Raw genomic sequence first — 24,320 nt, forward strand, 5'->3', positions numbered from 1 at the left:
CGTGGTTATGGAGACTAGGGTGTTCCTGTCTCTAGGAAATATACACCGTTCAGAGGTGAATAGGGCATTAGACCAGAAACTCACTGAGGAAAAGAAGAGTCCTTCTGCTACACTTTCAGCTTTTTCACAAGTCTGTGGTTATTTCAGTATTTAAAAAGGAAAAAGAAAAAACAAAGAGGGACTATTCCGAGCAGTATAATACCTTCAAGAAGGTCAAGTTTGCAAGCGCTAGTTTGCAAAGAAGGTCAAGTTTGCAAGCGCTAGTTTGCGAGGCAACCATTTCTGCCCCAAGAAAACACTGTGAGGTAGTTTCAGTTGCTGAATATCAAACATTTATTCCTTAGTTTCGTACTACTGCTAAAATCTAGTTCATGAGTAGCTCCTCTTAAAACAAGTCTTTATTTCACAGAAATTGTATCTTTTAATAATTCCCTTTGAAATGTCCAGTGCTGAGGAGGAGAATGCTTCAGATCCCCAGTTTGGACTACCAGGCCAGGTGGACCCCACATGAAGGCTCCACTCCCCACTCCAACCCCTCACCCAGCAAGCTGCAGGCCACTTTGGGAACACCTCTGCGGAGCCAGCCAGGTTGTCCAAGTCAGCTGGAAACAGAATCCCATACTTGATTCAAATTACAAATGCAGTACTGTACTGTACACATCCAGCATTATACACGCTTACAACAACATAAGTGTGCATAATGACATACCTGGTCTCACTTTTAAAGTATGCTAGAAGCAGGCACCTACAAATTTTAACACTACTAAACAACGCCATTTGACCTAAAGTTAAAAATATCGTTGCACATATACTGGCTGCTTCAGAAACATTGGGCATGCAAACAGGAATTGGAGAAAATAACACAGCTAAGACCAATCACATATTATGAGTATTTAGGAATCTTTCCAACGAAATTGTATTCAAAGGAAGCCTATCCTGAGGGCCAGGGCCATATTCCAGGCTGAATGTTTCCTAGGAGAGGGAATCGTGATGTTCCCTGAGACATCTGTGCTTCCTCCCAGACCTCGGAAGAACAAACGCAGGTGGACTCGCCGTGATCCCCAGAGTGACTTCTGCCACTCGGGTTGAGAGCAGATGGTTGTCCTTGGCTCATGGGAGTCTCTCAACCCTTCAAATTCCTTCCCATGTCTGGAGGGCTGCTCCAGGCTGATAGGATCATTTCAACCTGTAAAGCCCAGGGGTCAACGTGGCTATAGTTGGGAAGTGACCTCTAGGAACTATAGCTTTCTGCTGAGTGAATCATTGGCTCTTTCTCCAGGACAATGCTTGAGAGAGAAAGATGATTTTGGTAGTTTTTGTTCTGCAATTTTAAATATGCTCTGCAGAAACAGCCTGGCTTGTTATTAATAGCACCATGAAAACATAGCTAATGGTAGAAAATAGAATCATACAGTAACGTCCTTTCTGCTTCTAAGCAATGTTTTGTTGTGTAGGGGTTTTGTTTGTTTGTTTGTGTTTTTACCACTACTGTGGTCAAAATAAGTCCACAAAGTAAATCATTTTTACTGAATTTGGGAAAATAAGATGTCTTTCTGGAGCAAAAATATTCTTATAGGAAGAATATAGGCCAATGATATTCATTAGGCTGCAACTAAGTATGTATTATATGTGTTTTATTGAGAAGTAGAGGGGAGAAATGTAGATCTAGATCCTTACTCAGAATGTCTGTCAAGTGGTCGCATAGAAATATTTTAAAAAGGAAAATTGAAGGCAGACGAGGGCATCTAAACCTTGGAGTGGGAGTCTGGGGCTCAGAAGTTTGAAAAGAGTCCTGTGTACTAATGGATTTTAAAAAGTATGGTTACATGTCCACACCTCAGAAATAAACTAATGAATTTTGAAGCATCTCCCTCCAGTATTTCATTAAAAAGGAATGCTCATTCCTACAGGAAGAAGAGGTAGTCTGTTAGTGAAATGCAAACAGATACTGGCCCTCGGCTGCCCATTTGCTCTGCAGATTTAGTACCCTTGGCCTCTCTTAAAAATATTGGTAGACGTGTTTGTTTTACTCACTGGTGCATTGCTAGAAGCAGGTATGAGGATAGGAATTCTGGCCCAGTGACATCTGTTTGCTGCGCACACATGAGCTGGGCTTTCTGTAAAACTAGTTGCATAAAGGTGTTTTGATAACCCAACAGTACTGAAGCAGCCTGTTAAAATCCCTTTTGACTGATAGAGTCACTGATCCAGGTTGAACAAAACACCAGCAGAAGATGTATGTACTCCAATCAAGTGTTACTCTCCATGGTCCAGGGAATGTGGGAATCTTGCACTTCATGTCACGGGGGAGCTGACCAGCATGGTTCATGCCTGGGTGCTACAGAGTTCCAAGTTATGAGTCGTACCTGTAACAACATGAAGCATAACATTTTTAAAAGCACTCTATTCCAATTCCCCTCAACGTATTTGTCCTTTTGATCTGCCTCCTGTACACACACACGTGTGTACACACACACGTGCCATCCAAACTCTTCTGTATGCTTCAAGACTCAGCACCAGTTCCACATTTTCCATGAAGTTTTTCCCAGCCCACTCTTGACTCTTGTAATAGACATTATCTGAACTCTACACTTTGCTTAATTGAGTACTTTTGACATGTTCACATGATTCCACCCTCTCTGCAAACACATCAGCTTTCCCAATGACATTACAGACTGAACACGAGGACTGTCCTGAGTCTCCCCTCCCTCTAACCCAACACGGATTACTCAGCATGATATCAAGTATATAATTATCATACAATAAATATTGGCAACTGAGACATGCTCTTCTTGAAATTGTGACTGCTTGGTGGTTTCAGAATACAGAGAGACCCTACCTACCTTCAAGAAGTTTGCACTCTGGTCATGTTCAGTTATTACACTTGGTAGGTGGGGTGTGAAACTTCCCACCTCTGGTTCAGCCACAGCCTGGGTAGATACTTTGGCACATGCTGTCTGTTCTAGCACAAGAGCGCCACCATGCATTTCTCTACTTTCTACCTCAGGGCTTTCTCTGAAGACTTGTGAGACACCGTTCCATGCATAGAGCATTGCTCCAGGAGGCTCTGGCAGGCAACCCTGAGCCAATGGATAGATACCTCACCTGCCATCCTTGGGAAGAACAATTCTGGGAGACATCTAAACACTTCTCAGAGGTTCTGTGGCCTCCAGCTGAGATCTCAGTAATACAACCTTGATTTGCTTTTCCTCTTTGCTTATCTCATACTCCCTGCTCCCTCACCCCTTTTTTCCTAGGGTCACCTTCCAAATAAACTACTTATAAACTCAAGTCTCTGTCTCAGGGTCTGCTTTCAGGGATCTGAGCTAAAATGGACACATTATCATCAGCAGGAAGATTAGAAGAACAGTTGTTGTTTTCAACAGCAAAGCCAGGAAACACACACTCTTTGCTAGTCACAAAGCTAGGGTAGGAAATCTCTAGGGAGCAAAAGAAATCACTGAACACCCTGGACATAATTGATTCTCTCACCCAATGAATGAAGAGTTACACTGAAGGAGCATTAACCCTGCTCCCATGCTTTAAGTCCATGATTACAAATGCTGCTTGCATCCAAGGACTTGTGGACAAGTCCTTCACCACTGAATGGTGGCAAAAATTTAGAAACTTCCTCATTACGTCCTTCAACTCATCCCAACCTCAAAGGCATAGGACTTATAATTTTCCACAAGGGATGCTTCAAACTTTCTAGGTGCTCTATGCTTAACAACCCTCAAATTGGCAATGTTCACTCTGAATGGAAAAAAGCAAAGTCACACCTAACTGGCCTTGTGCCGTCATCCAGACTCTCAGACCTTGTACTTTCTTTTCATCAGAATAACACCAGGCTCCCCGACTCCCCCTCCTTCCCCTGGGGAGCACCAGCCCAGATCTTTCTTCCAAATCTCTGCCCCAAACACTCCTCCACATGTTTGTGTATCTCCTATGCCTCAACTCAGTAATTTGCACTTCATCAAAACCTAATAAATGTTCCTCGGGTGACTTAAAGAACTTGTTCCCAAGGAAGACTTAGAATCATCTCAGTTTTTGAAATACTAGTTGGAAAACTGCCTTGATACAACAGTGGCTTGTGAATCTTCTGCTTGTTTACTTTTAATAGTGGTTTACAGACTTAATGTTTATTTTCAATGTACTGCAGAAAGTAAAAACTTAAAGTGAAAATTCAGAATTTCACAGAAAATCTAAAATTGGGCCTTAGAGACATTGGCCCGTCCTCTAAAATAAAAAATGAAAATTCCAGACTTAATGTGAAGAACACACTGCTCTGCCCAAAGCCCCGGATGGAGAGGTACCTGTGAATCCAGGTTTTTTGGCTGTGTTCACTGCTGCCATGAACATGTATTCACTGTTAGGGTCATGAACACTGGATCGATATTTCTGGAAGAAAAGTCAGAAGCATGGTTTGTCATCTGCTCTTCCTTATCTCCATCCCTGGTCTCCCTGGTCTTTTTTTTTTTTTTTCCCCTTTACTGTTTTTATTCTTGAAGTGGTATGTGACAAAAGTATTAGGTTATGACTCAGGCTTCTGACCTGTAGCTAAGTAGGAAAACAATATGAAAAGGGTTTTAAATAAAGAGACCTCTGCCCTATTTTCTTCCTCATTTTTGTTTTAATTGTTTCTTCCTCTGTAGATTTAGATAATGGACCCTATCCCACTGTCTTCCGTCTTTCTCTTTCTTTCCAAATTCCATTCTGGCACAGATATACCCACGGTCTGGTCAATGATCACACTGTGGATATACTTGGGTATTAGTATACTTGTGTCATATGAAAATGATGTTAACTTCTTTCATTGAGAACCTCTATTGTGAAAAGCTAAAAAGAATATCCCCAGCACAGAGAGATTGCTTTGTCCTTGTTGAGTTATTTCCCTAGTTTTTCTGTGCTGTTCTTTAAAAACCGAGTCCTAACAACTTACCATGGGAAGAAGCTGGTCATTTCCCACTGATTGTTCAATTGACAAGTTCAGGGAAACATTAAAACTGGCAGTTTCATCTTTGCCCTGGCTCTGAAAACTTAAACTCAAATGCAGCCTGCATGTAATAATTCTTAGAAATCAGAAGCATCTATTTTTATGTTTCAATCTTTGTCCTGCCTTTTTGTGTTTTCTTGGCCCCGATTCCCTTCTCTTTTTTGAATAATAACAATAACAGCTCCCTCTGTAAGCCATCAAATCCTTTTTTAGACTGAAGCAGCTGTAAAATAAATAAGCTTCTCTGCCAAGTTAGTAGTTTAATTAGTAGGCATATCTTGTGGAAAAGAAATTGTCTGTCTGTTAATTGAATTACTCTGGCTAGAGCAATATGTGCTTTGATGAGTAAATAACTACTGATATTCTTCAGTAAAAACAAATGCAAGAAAAAATAGACATCGCTCACCTTTTTTGTAAGCCAACAAAGAAATACGCATCCAAAAATATAGACTCCAACAAAAGCTGCACATCCTATGGGTAACCAGAACTTCAGTTGGCAGCAAGTCTGTGATTCTGGGTTGGAAAAGAGATGTGTTAAGGGAAAACAGAGAATCAAATCTCCTCTTTCAGTCCTGAATCACAGGTTCTTTTACCCAATTTTTAAAAGTGATTTAATCAAATGAAGCTTGGCTTCACTACAATCATAGAATCCAATAAGTTGTAAATAACATCCTCTCAGTACCATAGCAAGAATTTAAAAGCTAAAACCTAAAAAAACTCTATGCACATATATGTTTATGAATGGGGTTAATAGAAAGGACTTTTTTGGTCTATATTTTTGCAGAAAAGTAAGTAAGAACAGTAATGGTATAAAACTATTATTTTCAGGGATGCTTGGGTGGCTCAGTTGGTTAAGCATCTGCTTTCAGCTCAGGTCATGATCCTACAGTCCTGGGAGCGAGTCCCCCATCGAGTTCCTTGCTCAGCAGAGAGCCTGCTTCTCCCTCTGCCTGCTGCTCTCTCTGATTGTACTCTTGTTCTCTCCCTCTCTCTCTCCCCCAGGCACTCTCTCTGGCAAATAAATAAGTAAAATCTTCAATTAAAAAAACTATTGTTTTCAATTATTTCACTCCATAAACCAAAACCTAAACTTTATGTGAATAGAGGTAATGACGATGAAGCCATGGATTTAGGTAATTTTTCTTAATTTTTTTCCTGATTTCTAATGGCATATGCAATTTAAAGACAACATGATCTATTTCTAACCTAGCAATCTACATGACCAAATTGCATATTACTGATTAATACTAATTATTATTAATCAGTTATCCCTTGCATATTTTCATAATAAATGACTGTCATCAATTGCACCAAAATGAACTCACAGAAGATACTTATTTGCATGTTTACATTCTTGAGAAACGTTGTTAAAAATGCAAACGTACTCCTGAGTCTGAAAGGAAAACATCGTCTTACCATAAACATTCAGATATTCTCTGCTAATGTTCTTTTCCTGAAAAGGAGGAGGATCAAAAATTGACAGTTGGCAGGTATAGTAACTGGCATGCGAACTGTCCAAGTTATTCAGGAAAAAGGAGACTCCGTCATCCGATAACTCAGACTGACAAAATTTGGGATGCTTAGTGGGCACTGTGTTTCCACTTTCCTTTGTCTTAGTGAGATCACAGAGCACTTCCGTCCCTTTCCGCAACTCCATTTTAAATTGCCAGACAGTATCACTGAATTTGCACAAAATTTGTACACCTCCATCGCGAAACGTAAACATCTCAGACTTGGCAGAATCCTTGGTTTCTCCTGAATAAAAAAGAAGAAAACAAAGCAAAAACGACATTTAATGAAGATGTTACTCTAGTAATTATACTTAAACACAGAAGTAATGTCTTCTTTTCATAGAGTCCCCTCTATTGAATCAAAACAAAAGAATTTTAAAACCAAAAGAACATCGCAAAGAAAAAACTGTGCCCTTGGGGAGAAAAAAAAAAAAACCTAAACAGAATTTTTTTTGTTATATATGAATATATCATATGTAATATATTAAGTAATATATTTACATGGTATAATCAGACAGATATGGGCCTGCCCTTTCATATTGGAGACAGATGGTAAACAAATAAATACATAGTAAACCATCCTAATTAATGCTAGCACTGGAGTACTGTTCAAATAAATGTGGGAAAATTATTAGCAGGAAAGTTTCTTGCTTACGTTTTGAATTCTCTGCCTTTATTCCTAAAAAGAATATATAACAAATGTAATGAATGTTTAAGGAAAAAAAGTTGCCCAGCCCTACAATGAAATAGGTATGCTATTTATGTGTATTTGCTCTTTACCTTCCAGATATATGCAACAAACATATTACTTTGCATCCTGCTATTGCCATTTAATGGTATATAATAAATGTCCCATTTTTTATATAGTTGCCACAAGTATCCTTTTTAATGACTACATATTAGGACATAGTATTAATACATAATTTGTTAAAGTGTTCCACTAAGATTGAATATTATGGTTATCTTTAGCATTTTGCTTTTATGACACATCACCAAAATGCCTAAACATGCTTATAACATTATGTATTGCCACACTGCTTTCTGAAAGAACTCCCATTTGTGAGAGGACTAGCATTAGACAGGTGGATTCATTTGCCACAACTCTGCTAGCACTGGTTGCCTTGATTTTATTTAAGACCTAGCACAGTTAGGGGTGCCTGGATGGCTCAGTGAGTTAAACCTCTGCCTTCGGTCCAGGTCGTAATCTCACCACCCTGGGATTGAGCCGGGCATCGGGAATCTCTGCTCAGCAGGGAGCCTGCCTGCCTCTCTGCCTGCCTCTCTCCCTACTCATGATCTCTTTCTCTCTGTCAAAAAAATAAATAAAATCTTAAAAAAAAAAAGACTTAGCACAGTTATTTTCCTTAATATCTATAGTCTTTAACTTATGGCTCTCATATTACAAGGGAAATAGAGTTTCCGCTTGGGGATTTGATTGTGAAAATATGTACAAATGTTCTAGTTTTTCAGCTACAGCAGTCCAAATCCAAACAAATTCCTACACCAAAACAACCAAAAATGCTGAACAAAAAGGTCTAAAAATATTATCAAAAAGCGAGGGGTGATTGGGTGGCTCAGTCAGTTGGACATCTGCCTTCAGCTCAAGTCATGATCCCAGGGTCCTGGGATAGAGCCCCACATCAGGCTCCCTGCCCCTTTCTATCCCTCTGTTTGCCACTCTCCCTCCTTGTACTCTATCAAATAAATAAATATTTTATTTTTTAAAAAGGCTTAACAAGTTTTCACAAAGAGGAGAACCAGACTCCAGAGAGAAGAGAAGAGCTCAGAAGTTGCTTTTATTCTGAGAGCATTTGCTGTTCTGCCAAGTTCAAGCTTTTGTTTGTATGTCTCAACTCCTAGAGTCTGCAAAGCAAGAAATCTAAAGAGCCTCTCCTCAATAAATTGGGATCTCAAAGGGTTTCCATCCTGGAATACAGTTAAGCCAGAAGAAACCCAGCTCTTATGCGGATTATAGCTCATCTTCAAATCTCTTCAATAGTCCAGAAAACCCAAATCCTTGAATTTTGTTTAAGATGGTTTGGATCATTATTATCCTTAGGCTTTTGAGAGTAAAAATGCAACTCTTCCAGGAAGAAGAGATTTACATCCTAGACCTCAAATCCTATCTGCAAATAATATTTAAAAACAACAATATGCAAGGAAACAAAACAGTAGAAACAACAGACTACAGAAACAAACCCCCCAAAATCATATATTTGAATTATAAGATACCCAAAATAAACAATTGAGCTTACTACATTTAAGGCAATAAAAGAGAAACTTATAATAATATCTGCAAAGCACAGGAAACTAAAAAAAACAACTAATTTTAAAAAAGAATCAAGTAGAACTGGCAAAAAGAAACATAGTAACTATGATCAGGGTAGGTTCAAAGAATATCAGAGCTAAAGAGAGAATTGGTGAACTAGAAAATTAGATTGGAAAATTATTTGAAATGCAGTCCTCATCCAGATTTAAGAATCCCAACAAATCACAAGCAAACTTTATAAATATGCATGTCTGGACAAATCATAATCAAAGTCCATAGAAAAAAGACTTTAAAAAGCCATAGAAAAGAGACTGATTACCTCCAGAGAAGGAGCTATTAGACTAACAGGTGATGTCTCAACATTAACAGTAAAAAGTAAAGTGAAAAAGAGTAAAGGTATACATAATAAGAAAAACTTCAATAAGTGAAGCATGCACATTATCTCTTACGTAATGACTCAAAGAATAGAAACAATATTTAACCTAAACAGATATCACAAAATGCAGCCTAATGATCTGGTATGAAGGGAAGGAAGCATTGAAATCAGAAAGGAAAACACAGGGATGGAAAGCCTTCTGAGTGCTGACAATGTTCCATTTCTTGAGCTGTGGTGATTATGGGAGTAAGGTAGTAATGTTTTACAATGATTCATTAAGTTGTACATTTATGTTTGCTTTTCTGTATAGATTTTTTTTCTGGAATACAAAATTAAAAATACAGAAGGAAAATAATGCTTGTTTCATTTATTTATTTTTTTTTTTTTTTTTTTTTTTTTAAGATTTTATTTATTTATTTGACAGAGAGAAATCACAAGTAGATGGAGAGGCAGGCAGAGAGAGAGAGAGAGGGAAGCAGGCTCCCTGCCGAGCAGAGAGCCCGATGCGGGACTCGATCCCAGGACCCTGAGATCATGACCTGAGCCGAAGGCAGCGGCTTAACCCACTGAGCCACCCAGGCGCCCCTTGTTTCATTTAAAAAATAGAGGAAGCAATGTAGGCACAAGGAAAAAAAGGAAAAAATGGATAGCATGAGCCTGTGTAGTCTACATTAGATTCAAAGAAAGGCTTTCTTGCTTGGGGACTTATTTATCTGAAAGTAAATGATGTTGCATGACTATTGTTCTGATGTTTAAGTCTCTATAGCTTGTTGCCAATGATAAAATCAGTGGGCTCATTCTCAGTTTCTTCAGAAATGTTCAGAGTACATTTCCCAAGGACTTTAGAATGACAGCAAGAAAGCCACAAAGAGATCTTGGAGCAAAAGTGACTGTGACCACCATGTAAACACTTAGACAGAGATGCACTGTCTTGTGTTTCTGAAGATGTTTTGTCAGCAGCTTTCCTTCTCCACCCTATGCCCACACTATGACCTGTAACCCAACACAAGATGAAATGTCATAGTCAGCAGAGCAGAGTAGTAGGAGTACAATGTCGTGATTCCTGAGGAAATGAGAGGAAAATTCTTGTCTTGCCTTTAGCAAGTCTGTGACTCTGGTACCCTTCTGGACTTCAGCCTCTTGATCTGAGAAATAAAGAAGTAAAACCAAGACATAAAATTCTTTCCAACACTTACTCTCTAGGGATCCAGGATCAAAGTATATCCAGAGGAGACTGCAAACAACTAAGAGAGCTATGACTTTGTTGTTGTTCCCATAGTTCTCTGTCCCAGCATCTTACTGAGGGATTCCAGAGAGTCAGGAAAAATGAAAATGAATGAGACATTCACATTCCCTATGAAAGTATTTAGGTAGGGCTAAGAAGACTACCTAAATTTTTCTTGAGGGATAAGTGCCAAGGTCCTGTGCCATTGACATTAGAGGAGTAACTGGGGATTCCATAGTGTAATTTCTGCTGGACGGTGTGACTTGTTCATTTTTTGATATTTAATCTAAAAACTTCTCAGGTGAGGGGCACCTGGGTGGCTCATATGATTAAGCGTCTGCCTTCAGCTCAGGTCATGATCTCTAGGTCCTGGGACGGAGCCCCACGTAGGGCTCCCATATCGGGCTCCATCTCAGCAGGGAGTCAGCTTCTTCCTTCCCTCTTCCTCTCCCCCTGCTCATGCTCTCTCTCTGTATCTTTCTGTCTCAAAGGAATAAATAAAATCTTACAAAAAATGTTTATAAAAACTTCCCAGGTGAGCTTTTTATTATGAAACGTAGTGATAAGACACCTGACTTGTATCTCTACATATCCACTGCTTAGGTTTTTCATCTGGAAAACCTTTTGACAACTCTAAGTCTGCAATTTGAATGTTTTCAATTAAAAGAGTCAGGTATGATATTGAATCAATTATTTCCTAATTACCTGGTAGACCCTGTAGAACAGATACGCTGAAATACCTAATTACAAGTGCTCCTTAGCCTTTGATGACATGTGAAAAATTAGTATCAAAAGAAGATCATCCCTAGAACCGTGGCTAAAGCATTTAGTGGATCAGCAGACAATATAAAGAAAACCTGAATGTATTAGTTTCTTAAACTGCAGAAACAGCTAGAATCTTTTCTTCACCCTCCCTGGATGTTCTCATCTCAACTCTAACATTCAATCATGAGTGCTGGTATCCCAGCACCAATTTTTGTAACCAGTGTTTGTTTTGGTTGAGTATCAGATCTTTTTGGTCAATTCTTCTGCCATATTGGAAGTTAAAAATTGTGAGTATTCCCCTTACCAATCTCTTTCTTTTTGTTCTTTCTTCTTTTCTCTCAGCCCAATTTTTTTTTTCATGTATCACCTCTTAATATAAAATCATCCGCCATGGGCACCTGGGTGGCTCAGTCAGTTAAGCAGGTACTTTTTACTCAGGTCATTATCCCAGGGTCCTGGGATCAAGCCCCATGTGGTGCTCCCTGCTCAGCGTGGAGTCTGCCTCTTACGCTCCCTCTACCACTGTCCCTGCTTGTGCATGCACACTCACTCTCTCACTCTCTCTCAGTCAAATAAATAAATAAAATCTTAAAAAATCATGCCCCAAAATATTCCTTCTCACAGTCTTTGATATATTCCTCATCCTCCCTAATATCCTATCTCCATCTCCAGCACCCATAGGTGTTCATAGACAACTGTCCATGTTACACCTTCTCCTTCACATTTTCTATAACATGATTCAAACTCCACCCAGCGTCATAAACAACCAGACCTGGTAAACTTAGAAATTATACAGCAAGTCTAATTCTTTTGTTCAGACAACTAAAGACCCAGACAGATGAGATTATTTGTCTGAGGCTATACAACTTCTTAGGTGCATAAAAGATTCTAGGTTCAATCTAAGGTTGAAGTGCCACTAGCAACAATCGAGGGAAGTATAATGGAAGCAGGCAACCACATGAAGCTAGATACTTCATGATCACTACAGACTGACTCTTATAAGATCATATTAAAATCTGTCTACAGGAAGAAGGGCTAATTTCCTGTACCTCTCTTTTATGTCTGGTAGAGTCTATCCACTACTCTTGCACCTAAACTTCAACTGAGCCAAACCAGCATCCTCTCTCCGCAGGACTACAAGAGCCTCCTGATTTTCTGCTCTCACTCCAGCCCATTTACTATTTATTCTCCTCAGGAAAGCCAGAATGATCTTCTAACATTCACAGATAATATCCTTCCCTTGCTTATAAAACATATATCTCACTTAGAATAAAATCCTACTCCTTAGCCTGGTTTCTATGACCTGCATGACCTACCTACCTCTCTAACACCATTTTACACCAGTCATTCACTATACTGCAGCCACACTGCACTTCCTTCTATTCCTCAAACATAAGCAACTGGTCCCCTGGGCTTTGAAATAGTTGGTTTTTCACCTGGGATGTTCTCTCAGATCTTCACATGACAGCTTCTTACTTCTTCAGCGGCCACTGACTGACCACTCAATCCAACATAGACCCCATGTCATTTTCTATCATACGTACCTGAAGGAAAGTATTTATTATTATCTAAAATTATCTGGTTTGTTTATTTATTTATTTATTGTCTGGCTACCCCACCATAACCTGATCAGCCTTAAAATCAGGCACCTTGTTGATCTTATTCATCAACCCCTCCCAAGTATCTACAATAGCACCTTGTATGTAGTAAGTCATCATAAATATTTATTGGAAGGATGGATAGATGAACAAACGAATATGTAGATCTCAGTGATGTTATAAATCTGGGGAGATGAATAGAATAAACTATGTAAAAACCAAAAAGTCTCTTAGAAATGATCCAGTTAAGCCTTTCATTTTATCTTTACATTTATCAAGCTAGACCAGGAGCAGATAAGTGAGTATCTTGCCCAGGATTACAGAGCTCATAGCTGGAACATGATCCTGTGATTAGCTATGTCACATTGTCTTTCTTCTGGAAACAAGTACGTGCAAATATATAATCAAGCAAAATGTATAATCAATCAATCAATCCCCTGAAATGGAATGTCAGATTCTAATGAAAATTCTGTCTGAGCCTCAAAGAAACGGGTTCTTTATCTATAAATATACACTAGATTCGTAAAGGCTTGTTTAGATAATTGATGATTCTCTTGACTGTTTTTTTGTCTACAGAGGAGAGGACAAGTTTAAGCCTGGTTGATTATTTAGATCCTCCAGAGTGCACACTTCTTAAATTTTCCCAATGTATGGCCACAATAAGGGCCCCTGGACCAATGATTTTTCCAATATATCCAGATGTTTCATAACCACAGCATGTTATGTTAGTGACTTGTGATAAAATGCCACACTATATCTTTTAGCATTTACTCCACTATTAAAAACACAATAAAAATATGTTCTCTTGAATCCTGGTAATGGGTCTTAAAAATCTGAATATTAAGTATCGGTTTTTGTTTTCTTACCATATCTATGTACTTCTTGTTGATATTCCTAGATTATAAGTACTCTAGGAAACAGGTACTATGTCTTCTTAAACAAATCACATTGAATACCATATCTAAAGGGTAACACCTTCCCAATAGAGGTTCCAACCTGTTAACTGCTGCCATGATTTTATAACATTACTCTTGACATTAGTAGACTAATGTTTTCAAGAGTAAATTCAGAGTCTTTATATTTAGGTGATTTCTTTAGTCTTTATATTTAGGTGATTTCAAATTGTTTAAGGGATAAGAACATTCATATCTCCAGAGTGAGGGCAGTATGGAGGCTGTTAAACTTGGAAGAAAAGATCATTCACCTGAGAATTGTACTGTGGCTCAGAAAGTTTATTTGTAAATTTGTTCTTTTAATATCTAAACTCTTCCATTTCTTCAGTATCCGATGGTCTTGCTAGAACCCATCCTGCCAGGACTCTTTAAAAGCAGTTGTGTTATCCTCAACTGAAAATCTTTTGGCAAAAACATGTTAGAAAACCCACACAATTGCAGAGTGTGTGAGACTAATCAGCAATTTGACTTTTTCTCCTCAACTCAGACTAACCACAAACCTTCACAAAGATCTGAGTGATAGAAAGATAAGATCTCCTGAGTTTGCAATTAATGATAGTGCTTATTAAACATATTTTCTGTAATCAAACAATAAGCTTTAGCTTAGCACAGCACATGAGTGTGACATAAGTGAAGTTCTAAAAATTGCAGTGTTTAAGTTCTGTTACGTTTGATCTATTACTAAGAAATTTTGGTTTAAAAAAAATCTGCATTTACCACTTTTTTCCACCTTTCATAAAAGAATTGTCATTTCTTGTAAGTCTACTGGCTATGACTTGGATTTTTATACATGCATCATTTCTATACTTACATTGCTCTTCAAAGGCATCCATACTCTAAAGAAGTGATTGAAGTCAGTAGGTAGGATAGGCAAAATAAACCCAATCTGACCTAATTTTTTAAAAATTCTATTTATTTATTTATAAATAAATAAAGCAAGAGTGAGAGAGAGAAAACATGAGAGGGGGGGAATGGTCAGTGGGAGAAGCAGACTCCCCACTCAGTGGGGAGCCCAATGGGGCACTTGACCCTGGGACTCAGGGATCATGACCTGAGCCAAAGGCAGACGCTTCACCAGCTGAGCCATTCAGGTGCCCAGTCTGATCTAAATTCTTAACATGTGTTGGAGAGAAAGATAAAAAATGTGAAGAAGAAAAGTGAGGAGAAAATCAAAAAAGCCAAAAGAGCATACAAACACACACACACACAAACACACTAAATGTGTGAATTGTTTTTACTCTCCAAGGAACTTTGTATGGAGGAATAAAAACAATGCTTGGTCCTCTCAAGTGTGCATCTTATTATATATATAATAAGAAATAATAGACTGACTTTCTTCTAGCAAAAACTTCCTTTGTGAAAATGGAAGAATGTCAAATAGGTTATAAAACTTTATAGCAATATTCATGATGTAGTTAATTTTCAAACAAGTTATTTTGTTAGTTAATTCATTGTTATTGATTTGAAATTGTCCTACCAGCAATATCACAAGAGATTAAATGAACCGAGTCTCTTCCACAGAAAAGGGAGGAGAAAGAATTTCATTAGCAACCAAAAATGTCCACATTATTTCCCATCCCTCAGCTGCTATCTAAAGCCCTTTGGGCACAGAAACAAGGAAAGCATTGGCTTGGTGAACTTGTTACGTTTAAGGCTCCAGCTCTCATCTCTGCTCCAATAACCCACGCCTTTATCTCAGCCACCCCTTCCCTTGTCTCCCATCCCTTATTTCCAATTTCCTTTAACATCTCCATCTGGTTTCTTCTGATGATCAAGAGTAACATTTCCACCCTGAACTCAATATTCACTCTCAAACTCAAACCTCATCATTTAAGCGAGTCACTAATCTGACCCCTCCTGACTCTCCTGTCCCAATTGACCACCAAGTCCAGCTGACTATAGCTCCAACATATCTCCTGAATTCAGTTGCTTTTCTCTATTCCTATTGCCAATCTAAGAACGTTTTTATCTTCCCTCATCTATGGGAGCTTCTTGATTAACCTTCTCCAGAGTGTTCTCTCCCTTTCCAAGTCCAGCCTCCATGCTATTCTCAAAATTGTGTTTCTAAAAAGCATTTCATTCCCCAGCTTAAAGTCTCTATTAGATGGTGGCTTATGAGGCAAAAAATAAATAAATAAATAAATAAATCAGTTGTCTTAGCATTATACAAAATCCTTTCACAATCCGTGGACCACATATGTTCAAGCCACGCTAAACTTTTTGGCAATTCTTCTCACATCCTTATACTATTCCCATAAACTAGAATATCCCAGTGTATCTTTATCTTTCTAGAGACCCCATTTATTTTTTCCCCATCATGCTTTAAGAACCATTTTTAAGGTCCTGAGACCTCAAAGACTCCTCTTTATCCTCTCAATAACACTTAGTTTACACCAATGTATTAGAATGCATTATTGGCTTAGATCACAATTATTTTGTCTGTGTTCCTCATTTAAACATAAGCTTCACAAAGATAAGTATTATAGTATGGTCACCTAAATCATCCCAAGACCTGGGCCATATTAGAGGCTCAATGAAATAAATGGATACATAGAAAAACGGAGACTGAGCCTGGATGGCAAATGTCCCACAATGGACTGAGGAGAAGAATGAGAAAAACAGAGCAAGAGACTTCGTTTACTGGATCTTGTTCTCCAGTCCAAAGGCAAAGGTTCAAACTAGTAATACTCAACCAGTTCTCTGAAGCCTAGTAAGTCTGGAAGCTAAATGAATATTTAAGCTTCCAAAAGCTTCCAAATAATAATATAACAACAACTGGTAAGCCTTGAGAGTTTATCATGCTTTGAATACTGTGCTAAATGCATTAAATGAAATATTTGATGTTCATAACAGCCTTTTATGTCAGCCGTTTATTTGAGGAAACTGAGGCTTGAATAAATGCCCCAAGGCTACTGAGCCAATATATGGTGAAACCCTGATATGAACCTAGACAATCTGAGACCAGAATCCACATTCTTAAGGAGTTTTTTAGTCCAAAAATCTAGTCCAACCCCCTAACTTTATAGAAGCTACAGCGTAAAAGCTCAAGAGACTTGCTAAAGAACAAAAACAAAAAAGAAAGAAAGAACAAAGAAGAAGCTTTTAACATTAAATTTGACTGGATAGTTTTGTTCAGGTATTTCTTTTCCTTCCAGATTTATTAGGTATATTAATGTCCTAAGTACTTAAAGTACTATTTAGATTGATGCCTCATATGTATTCTGTGATTTAAAGTTATCATATGCCAAAAATATATAAAATAATTTCTTAGATATGAAATTATTTTTGCTGAAGACACTCATTTCTCTACACATCCTCATTCATCAACCATTATGTGTTGAACTGTCCCATGTATTTGAATCTGTAGCAAAGTCTAGCTCCTTTTTCTGACAGGGTCTAAATTTTTAATGATTATTCTGAAACTTATCTGCCTGTAGACATGTAAAAATATGGATTCACATACAAGAACTTTCATCATCATTAAATAAGTACAAACAGGAACTACTATGAGATATTTGCTTTAGATCTAGAGAGTACAAAATAAACACAACTTTAATTATGAGCACCCTAGAAGCTTTGTTTGTTGTTTTCTATGAATGGAAGTTTTTTGGTGCCGAGTCCTAGAAAAATATAAATGTTGGTTGCAAAAAGTTTGATCTCTCAAATTTAAAACAGCAACATTTAAGTCATTTTCAGTTGCTTGTTGAAAGTGCCATGCTTGTGTCAACAGGGCTTAGACAAACAAAAGGTTCTATCGGGTCAAGTGGTTGACAGAATCAAAATTCTGTCATCCTCCCTAAAGACTACTTGATTTTTCTTAGCTCTTCCTCAAGCAAAGTAGAAACAGGCATCAATGCATTATATGTGACCCAGAGAAAGCCCATATCCCCAACATTTGACTCTCATTGAATTTGTAGATCTTGGTCTGTTTTGATCAACCTTTCATTTTAAACCAATGAAAAAAAATCATATTTTTACTAACAGTTTTCATTTATGTTCTATATTTTCTACCTATTTAAGTTCCACTTTCTAAAATATAGTTTTGAGTTTTCATGAGAAAGTTTCAAATGCCAAAGGTCTTATTTTACTTAGAATGACCAAAAAGTACCATTTGGTAGACTCAATTTATTAGAATAGTGGTAGCACAGAAATACCTTTTATGGAGTAAATGTAGCCCTTTCCTAGGGTATTGAATGCAACAGATGATTTTTAATTTTTTTAATTTACAAAGGGTAATAAATCCTTTTACATATAAAATGTATATCCTTAAGATAGGAAGGTAGCTTAAGCTGTGGGTTTTGCACAGTTTGCAACTGTGAATATAGAGGCCATTTTTTTTTTTTAAAGTCAAACAAGTCTATGTACCCTACAGTGAGCAAAACTGAGAATTAGGTCCTCTCTACACACCTACATTCTGTTTCTACCAAGAAATGAGATTATGCTGCTAGCAATTTAAAAACTATAATATTCCATTTCACCTGAAGGAGTTGCTAATAACAATGGCAAGTTATGAAAGCCACTGTGTTCAAAATGATGAAAAAACAAGGCACTCAAAATCTTTTGTGAGAATAATTAGGTATTCCTAGAAAGAAGAGAAAAAGGCAAAGAAAACGATATGATCAGACAGCTACAGGGAGAAAAATATCCCTGAAATTTAAAAAACAAAAAGCAAAACAAACAAACAAACAACAACAAAAAAAAACCACCAAGTCTACAGATGGAAAAGTCTCACCCAGTCCCAAGCAATGCTCATGAAAATCCTCACAAAGCTAGGCACATATTGGTGGAATGCCTGAATTCCAATATTGAAATAAATAGCATATGAGATTCTAGAGAATTTTTTTTTAAAGTTGCTTACAAATGAACGAGAATCAGACTATCAGGAAACTATTCACCTGCCATTCTAGAAGCCAGCAGGCCACAAAGGGGATCCACAGATCATTAAGAGAGAAGATGTCAGTCCTGGAATCCTAGTCCCAGAAAAGATATTAGTCACTCATCAGAGTAGAAGAAAGACTTCTTTACCCGTGCCGGAATTCATAGAGTTCAGGGTATCTGAGGAAAGTAATGGAAGCTACCAATCACTGTATCAGAATAGAGATCACAGGACAGGAGCAGAAAGCAAGAGTGATACTGTCACTGAAAATCCATGAAGGAAGCATAAAGAAGGGAGTCTTAAAACAGAAGAGAAATACTGTAAGAGGAAACTAGCAATGATCTATAATTATTATTTCAACAGAGCCCAAATTTGGGGCTGGGGTGCATTAACAGGGCAGCATAAGAGTGGAACAGGAGGAACCTTCAGAAGTTCTCAGGTTAATGGGGAGTGTGGGGTCAGCACATCAGGCAAGGCCATTGTTATTATTTATTTTAAGCCAATAATAAATAAATAGACATTCAAGATGCTCCGAACATAATGACTTACTCAGTTAAGAACTGTAGCCAACCCTCTAAATTACAGAGGCAAAGAGGGGAAGTTAAAAGAATTTGACGAAGATTAAAAAAAACAAACAAACAAAAAAGATAAAATGGCAAAAGAAGATAGATAGAAATAAGCATAACAATGAAGGGATAAAATGAAGTACAGACTTATCACACTGAATGGAAATGACCTGAATTCTTCTCTGGGGCTGGGGGGTTGCTGGGGGGCGGGGGCGGGGGGGGGAGGATTTGGATTTTTAAAAAGCCAATATGAATACTTGAAGGGAGTTGTGGGAGGAGTTGAAGGTCGGCTCAGATCAGCAGACTTCTCTCTGAGCTCTGGGGAGGAACCGATCTGCAGACACCAAAGGGCTGTTTTTCTTGGGGTGATGGAATTCCGGAATCATGGATTGGAAGGCTTAGAAACAAAAGCAAGATTCAAAATGAACCTGAGGGTTATCTCCCAGCTTCTTCCCAGAACACACTCTGAGACATGAACGTTTATTAAGCACCATCTGACTTCCATCTTTCCCACTCGTGCGCAATCTCCACATTGATTTCAGAGTGGTCTTTCTAAAGTCAGAATTCATAAGGTCACCAGCATGCTTCTCACTGGGGTGTAGGAAGAGGGTCTTCCAAATGGAGGTAGAGGTTCACATTTTTCCCAGATCCTTTTACAAACAAGAGCTTCCTATTGCTCGAGAATCATTAAAAGAAGATGGCTTTGTTAAATTTCACACTAAGAACAATAGATAAGAAATCACCAAGATTTCCTGCCTATTAACTCACTAACCAAATGTAACACTGATGAGAATTTCTCCCTTTTAAGATTATGTTTTATCTCTTGCTACTTCAGTGCAATGTGGAACATATGAATATTGGAGTCCGATACATTTGTGTTCTCATCTTTGTTCTGCTATGAATTACTACATAACAAATCACTTAGCCTTTCCTGGTCTGAGATTCTTCAAACATCCACTGGCAGTAAGAATGCTTAACCTTTTAGGGGGATGAGAAAACCTACTTAGTTTAGAAGACTATGCCAAAGGAAAAAACCCTGCAGGTGCTTGGTGTAGGCTTTGAAGAATGGGTAGGTGCTAGATAAATGCGTCCTAATGGTATTTTGAACATGGAGAAGGTTAGCAATTTACAATCTCCATTTAGTCACTCATACCTCAAACCAACAAATGGCTTGTCATGTAGCATCGTTTTCTAAGTGGTGAGAGTGAACATTGGTTTTCTTCCATTGGAGCCCATGATGAATATCATTCTAGAAGCACAATGTCTTCAGCAGCTTAGTCTAGTAATTTGAAATATTCTACCTAGGTTGGATCTCTCCTTCCATCTATCTTTCCACAGAGAAAACACAATTGTTAATTCAAATTTAAAGCTGATAATAAGCACACTATCAGCAACCATAGGTGCCTAAATGGGTTTAGCATATTGGGGTAACTTATGGCAGTACAAATCCTTCAATGACTTATACCAATGTTCTTGGGAAAAAATCCAAAATCCTTTACATGACCCATATAGTCTAAGTGGTCCTTGGCTTCTGCTTTTCTTTCCAGCATCATCTTGTACAATCCCAAACCCATCTCCTTCTGTGCTGAGGAACACCCACCATCTTACAGTTCCCTGACCTTATCTCATTTCCTCCTGCCACCGGTCCTTTGCACTTCCTCTTCTCCTCTTGTGTAATGTTCTTCCTCCCTCACATACACTATCCTTCCCATTTATTCCACTTATCCTTCAAATCTTAATTCAAGTGTCATTGCCACAGAAAAGATTTTGATGAACACCACTCCTCAACCCCACCCCAAAACAGGCCCAGGCTAGAGAGGCTTCTTTGTTACATTCTCTGAGTTCTGCCTGCAATTATCATTAAGTCATGAGATTATTCGAAAAATGTCTCTCTCCCAGCCATTCAGTTAGCTTCCTGAGAGCAGGGACTGATGTGGTTTTGTTCATCATGGTACACACAGCAGCTAGCACTGTACCTCCCGCATGGCAAGTGCTTGGTGTTGTGTGAATGAACAGAGAAGTGAATGAATGAATCAATGAATATCAGCTAGCTCCAAAATGACTTATTTGTCATTCATGCTGCTAAAAGATTTCACTGGGTTGTAGACAAGGCTTAAATAAGCAAGTAGCCCCCCAAACTGACTTTGGAACTTGTAAGTAGACTCTAATTGTTCACTCTTCATTCCTCTTTACGTAAGAGCATTCGAATCACCTTGAGCTACCAGAAGATGAAACATTCGACCAATCTGCTTTTGTGTTTTAATTCTTTGGAGAGAAAAGTAAACCCTATTTCCTTGCACCACTACAAAGTTTATGTCCTAGGCAAGTTTATACCTACTAGATTTCTTCTTTCATTTTTAGTGTTAATAGAACTTTCCAGTTTAATACAATTTCACTTTGCTTTTGCCAGCCTCGAGAACATGACTCAAAGTGAAGGATAAAAAGTAATACAAAAATGTACCAAGTAAAAAGCAACAAAAACACATTTTTCAGTTTAGTTGTAGGTCACATTATTTAAATTGTCCAAATAGTCTGATATATACCATCTAAGAAAGAATTGAGGACTTCAGAATAGTGGTTTGCTTTTCTTTAATGTCTCCAGGGTCCAGGGAGCCTTTTTGCAGTGTCCGTTACTCCCTGGCCTTTTAGAGGGACCCTGACACTTTGTGTCAAAAACAAAAACAAAACAAAACTCAGTGGCAGCCTGGACATTTCTGACAACAGATCACCCAGATAAAATTAAAATCAAAATTCTTTTTTTCAAAGCCCTTCCATTTTATTTTCTCCTTCAAAAAGAGTTCCCAGCCCAGATGCCAGGATTATTTTACTTTCATTCAGTTGACACAAGTCATTTTGCCTTTCATCTTTCTCTGAGAAGAGTAAGCCACTCTTCTACTTTCTCCACTAACAGGTAACTCCAAGCAAGTAATTTAAAATTTTAATGGTCTGATGAAATATTTTTTCTTCATCTTAAAAAACACAGTATCAAAGGAAGCAACACAAACTCAATGCCATCTACTGTGACATGGCGACACAGATTCCCTGAGCCAAGGGCTTGGGGTTCTTCTGCAATTGTTTCTACTTTCAAAAACAAAACAAAAAAAATAAAATAAAATAAAACAAAACACAGGAAAAAACCAACAAACAAAAAGCCCTCCTATGGGGTGCCTGATTTTTTTTTTCCTTTTGGGTTTTCTTAATGTTCACTTGAATAATAATTTAATAAGAAATAATCAATGGGCCACTTACCTGTTAGGACTTCAACTTGGAAGCAGAAGAGAAGGAAATACCACAAGTCTGACTTCATGTTTGCCAGAAACAGATGCAGTCCTCACCAGTGTTCAAAGCTGACAGTGAATTCATGTTCTCAACTGTTTTCTATTTGCTGGAAAGGAAGTGGGTTTTATGAGGGTTGACACTTACCATCAAGGCAAGGAGGTGTCTCTCCATTGATGTCAGTGACTATGTGAGAGGCATTACTATTTACAGAGGTTTAGTTTAATCCATTGGATTGCTGAAAATTTTGACAACAGAGGGAAATGTTACCCTCATTCTGGTTCCAATATAATGAGGGAAAGAAGCAATGCCTATTTTCAAAGCCACCCTACTCCACTGAATCAGTAGTTACTGGGGATAACAGGATCTAAAAATAGCCACATGATAAATAACATGTTTTTTGATACCTTTCTATCTTCCACGATTTGCTCCAGAGATAGAAACCCTTTGAAACAGGACAAGAAAAAAAGGGAATTATTACAGAAATGGAAATGAAGATGTATCTGGAAGAAGAGACACGTAGGAATCAGAGAAATATTTATATCACATTCACTGCAGATTGTAATTCTTCAAATGATAGGGTCTATTTTAATCAAAACTAAACTCTGTCCTGCATATTACAGCAGAGTTTGTAGAAACCAGGAATTCTGTTCCTATAGCCTCAGATGAAAACAAGAAAGTTGAAAAGCCTACCCATGGTCTCTCCATCTCTGCAATAACAACAATAGTAATAATAATATAAATAAGTAGATTTGTATATATGTGTTTGTATAGATTTGAATATATATATTTGTATATATGTGTTTATATGGGATATTCATCTTAATGTAAAACATACATAAAATTAAATGTAAAACCATATATACTTACTATGTATAAAACAGAATAGAAATAGCTAATATTACTATTTTAATTTGGATTATTTGTGTATATGAATTTATATTATGTTTTATACAAATATTATTTCATTTAATTCTCCTAACCATTTTATGATATGGGGACTGCTAATCTCCCATTTTATAGATGAGAAAAACTGAGGCAGAGAGTTGTATAGTACTGGCACAAATCAAATAGTAAGTGGCAATGCTGGGATTTGGAGAGTCTAGTTCCAGAGTCCTCACTCATAACCAAAGGGGTAGAGGCTCTCAAGCCAACCATCTGGAGGTCTGAACCACTTCCAAGATGCTGGATCCAGGTTGGGTTTCTGGGGAATAACAGGGCAAGACCAACTATCAGTCTGCAGAAGGGACATCCAGGTGAGAAGCTGAGATCAGGAGGTCAGGGCAACCAAGGTTTCAGTTCAATGTATGACCTCTGAAGCAGAATCCAGGTGTGAAGCTCTAGGAGAGCAATGGGGGCTCCCAGATCAGAGCCAAGGGGTCACACAAATAAGGTAGGAGGCTGATCCTACAGTGATTCCACTAAGGCTCTGATGTTCCCCAACCTTTTTTTTTAGAGCTCCTAGGCCTCAGTAGTGGGTGTGAAAGAAACTATTTGAGCTGTTGAGCTAGCCTGACCAAGAAATACTGACCCACCAAGACCCCTGGGAACCTGTTACCCGGATTTCCTTCTTTTCCTTTCCAGTGTACTCCCTGATAGCATCAAGAGGAAATGCTTCCAGATCTATGATCATGGTACTGGAGTCCTTTTCCAGCCAAAAGGACACAGTGGAGAATAATTGATTTTTTCTAACCTTGTTGTGGTCAAGCTCTGGAATTAAGTCTAGAAAGCTCTTCGTTTCATCTGATAAAAGCTACCACAAATTCTAGAGCTCAGCTGTGGCTCTGCAGAGGACACTAGGGCAGGAATCTAATAGTGAACATTTATGGAATACATACCATGTGCCAAAACTGCGTTTCATGTGAATGATCTCATTCATGCTCACAGCTACTCTAGAACAGAGATCTCACTA

General features: G+C 38.1%; 1 protein-coding gene across 1 annotated transcript; it reads right to left on the minus strand.

The window, feature by feature from the left end:
• Nucleotides 1-309: 309 nt before the first annotated feature.
• On the minus strand, nucleotides 310-22,518 carry ICOS (inducible T cell costimulator). Its single transcript, XM_059168305.1, has 5 exons — nucleotides 22,382-22,518; nucleotides 6,410-6,748; nucleotides 5,400-5,506; nucleotides 4,310-4,398; nucleotides 310-2,362 (listed from the first exon to the last, which is right to left on the minus strand). The coding sequence occupies exons 1-5, from the start codon at nucleotides 22,437-22,439 to the stop codon at nucleotides 2,326-2,328; spliced, it is 630 nt and encodes a 209-aa protein (XP_059024288.1). The 5' UTR covers nucleotides 22,440-22,518; the 3' UTR covers nucleotides 310-2,325.
• Nucleotides 22,519-24,320: the final 1,802 nt, after the last annotated feature.

Source organism: Mustela lutreola, chromosome 3 (genome assembly GCF_030435805.1).
Source record: "Mustela lutreola isolate mMusLut2 chromosome 3, mMusLut2.pri, whole genome shotgun sequence".
Classification (NCBI taxonomy): Eukaryota; Metazoa; Chordata; class Mammalia; order Carnivora; family Mustelidae; genus Mustela; species Mustela lutreola.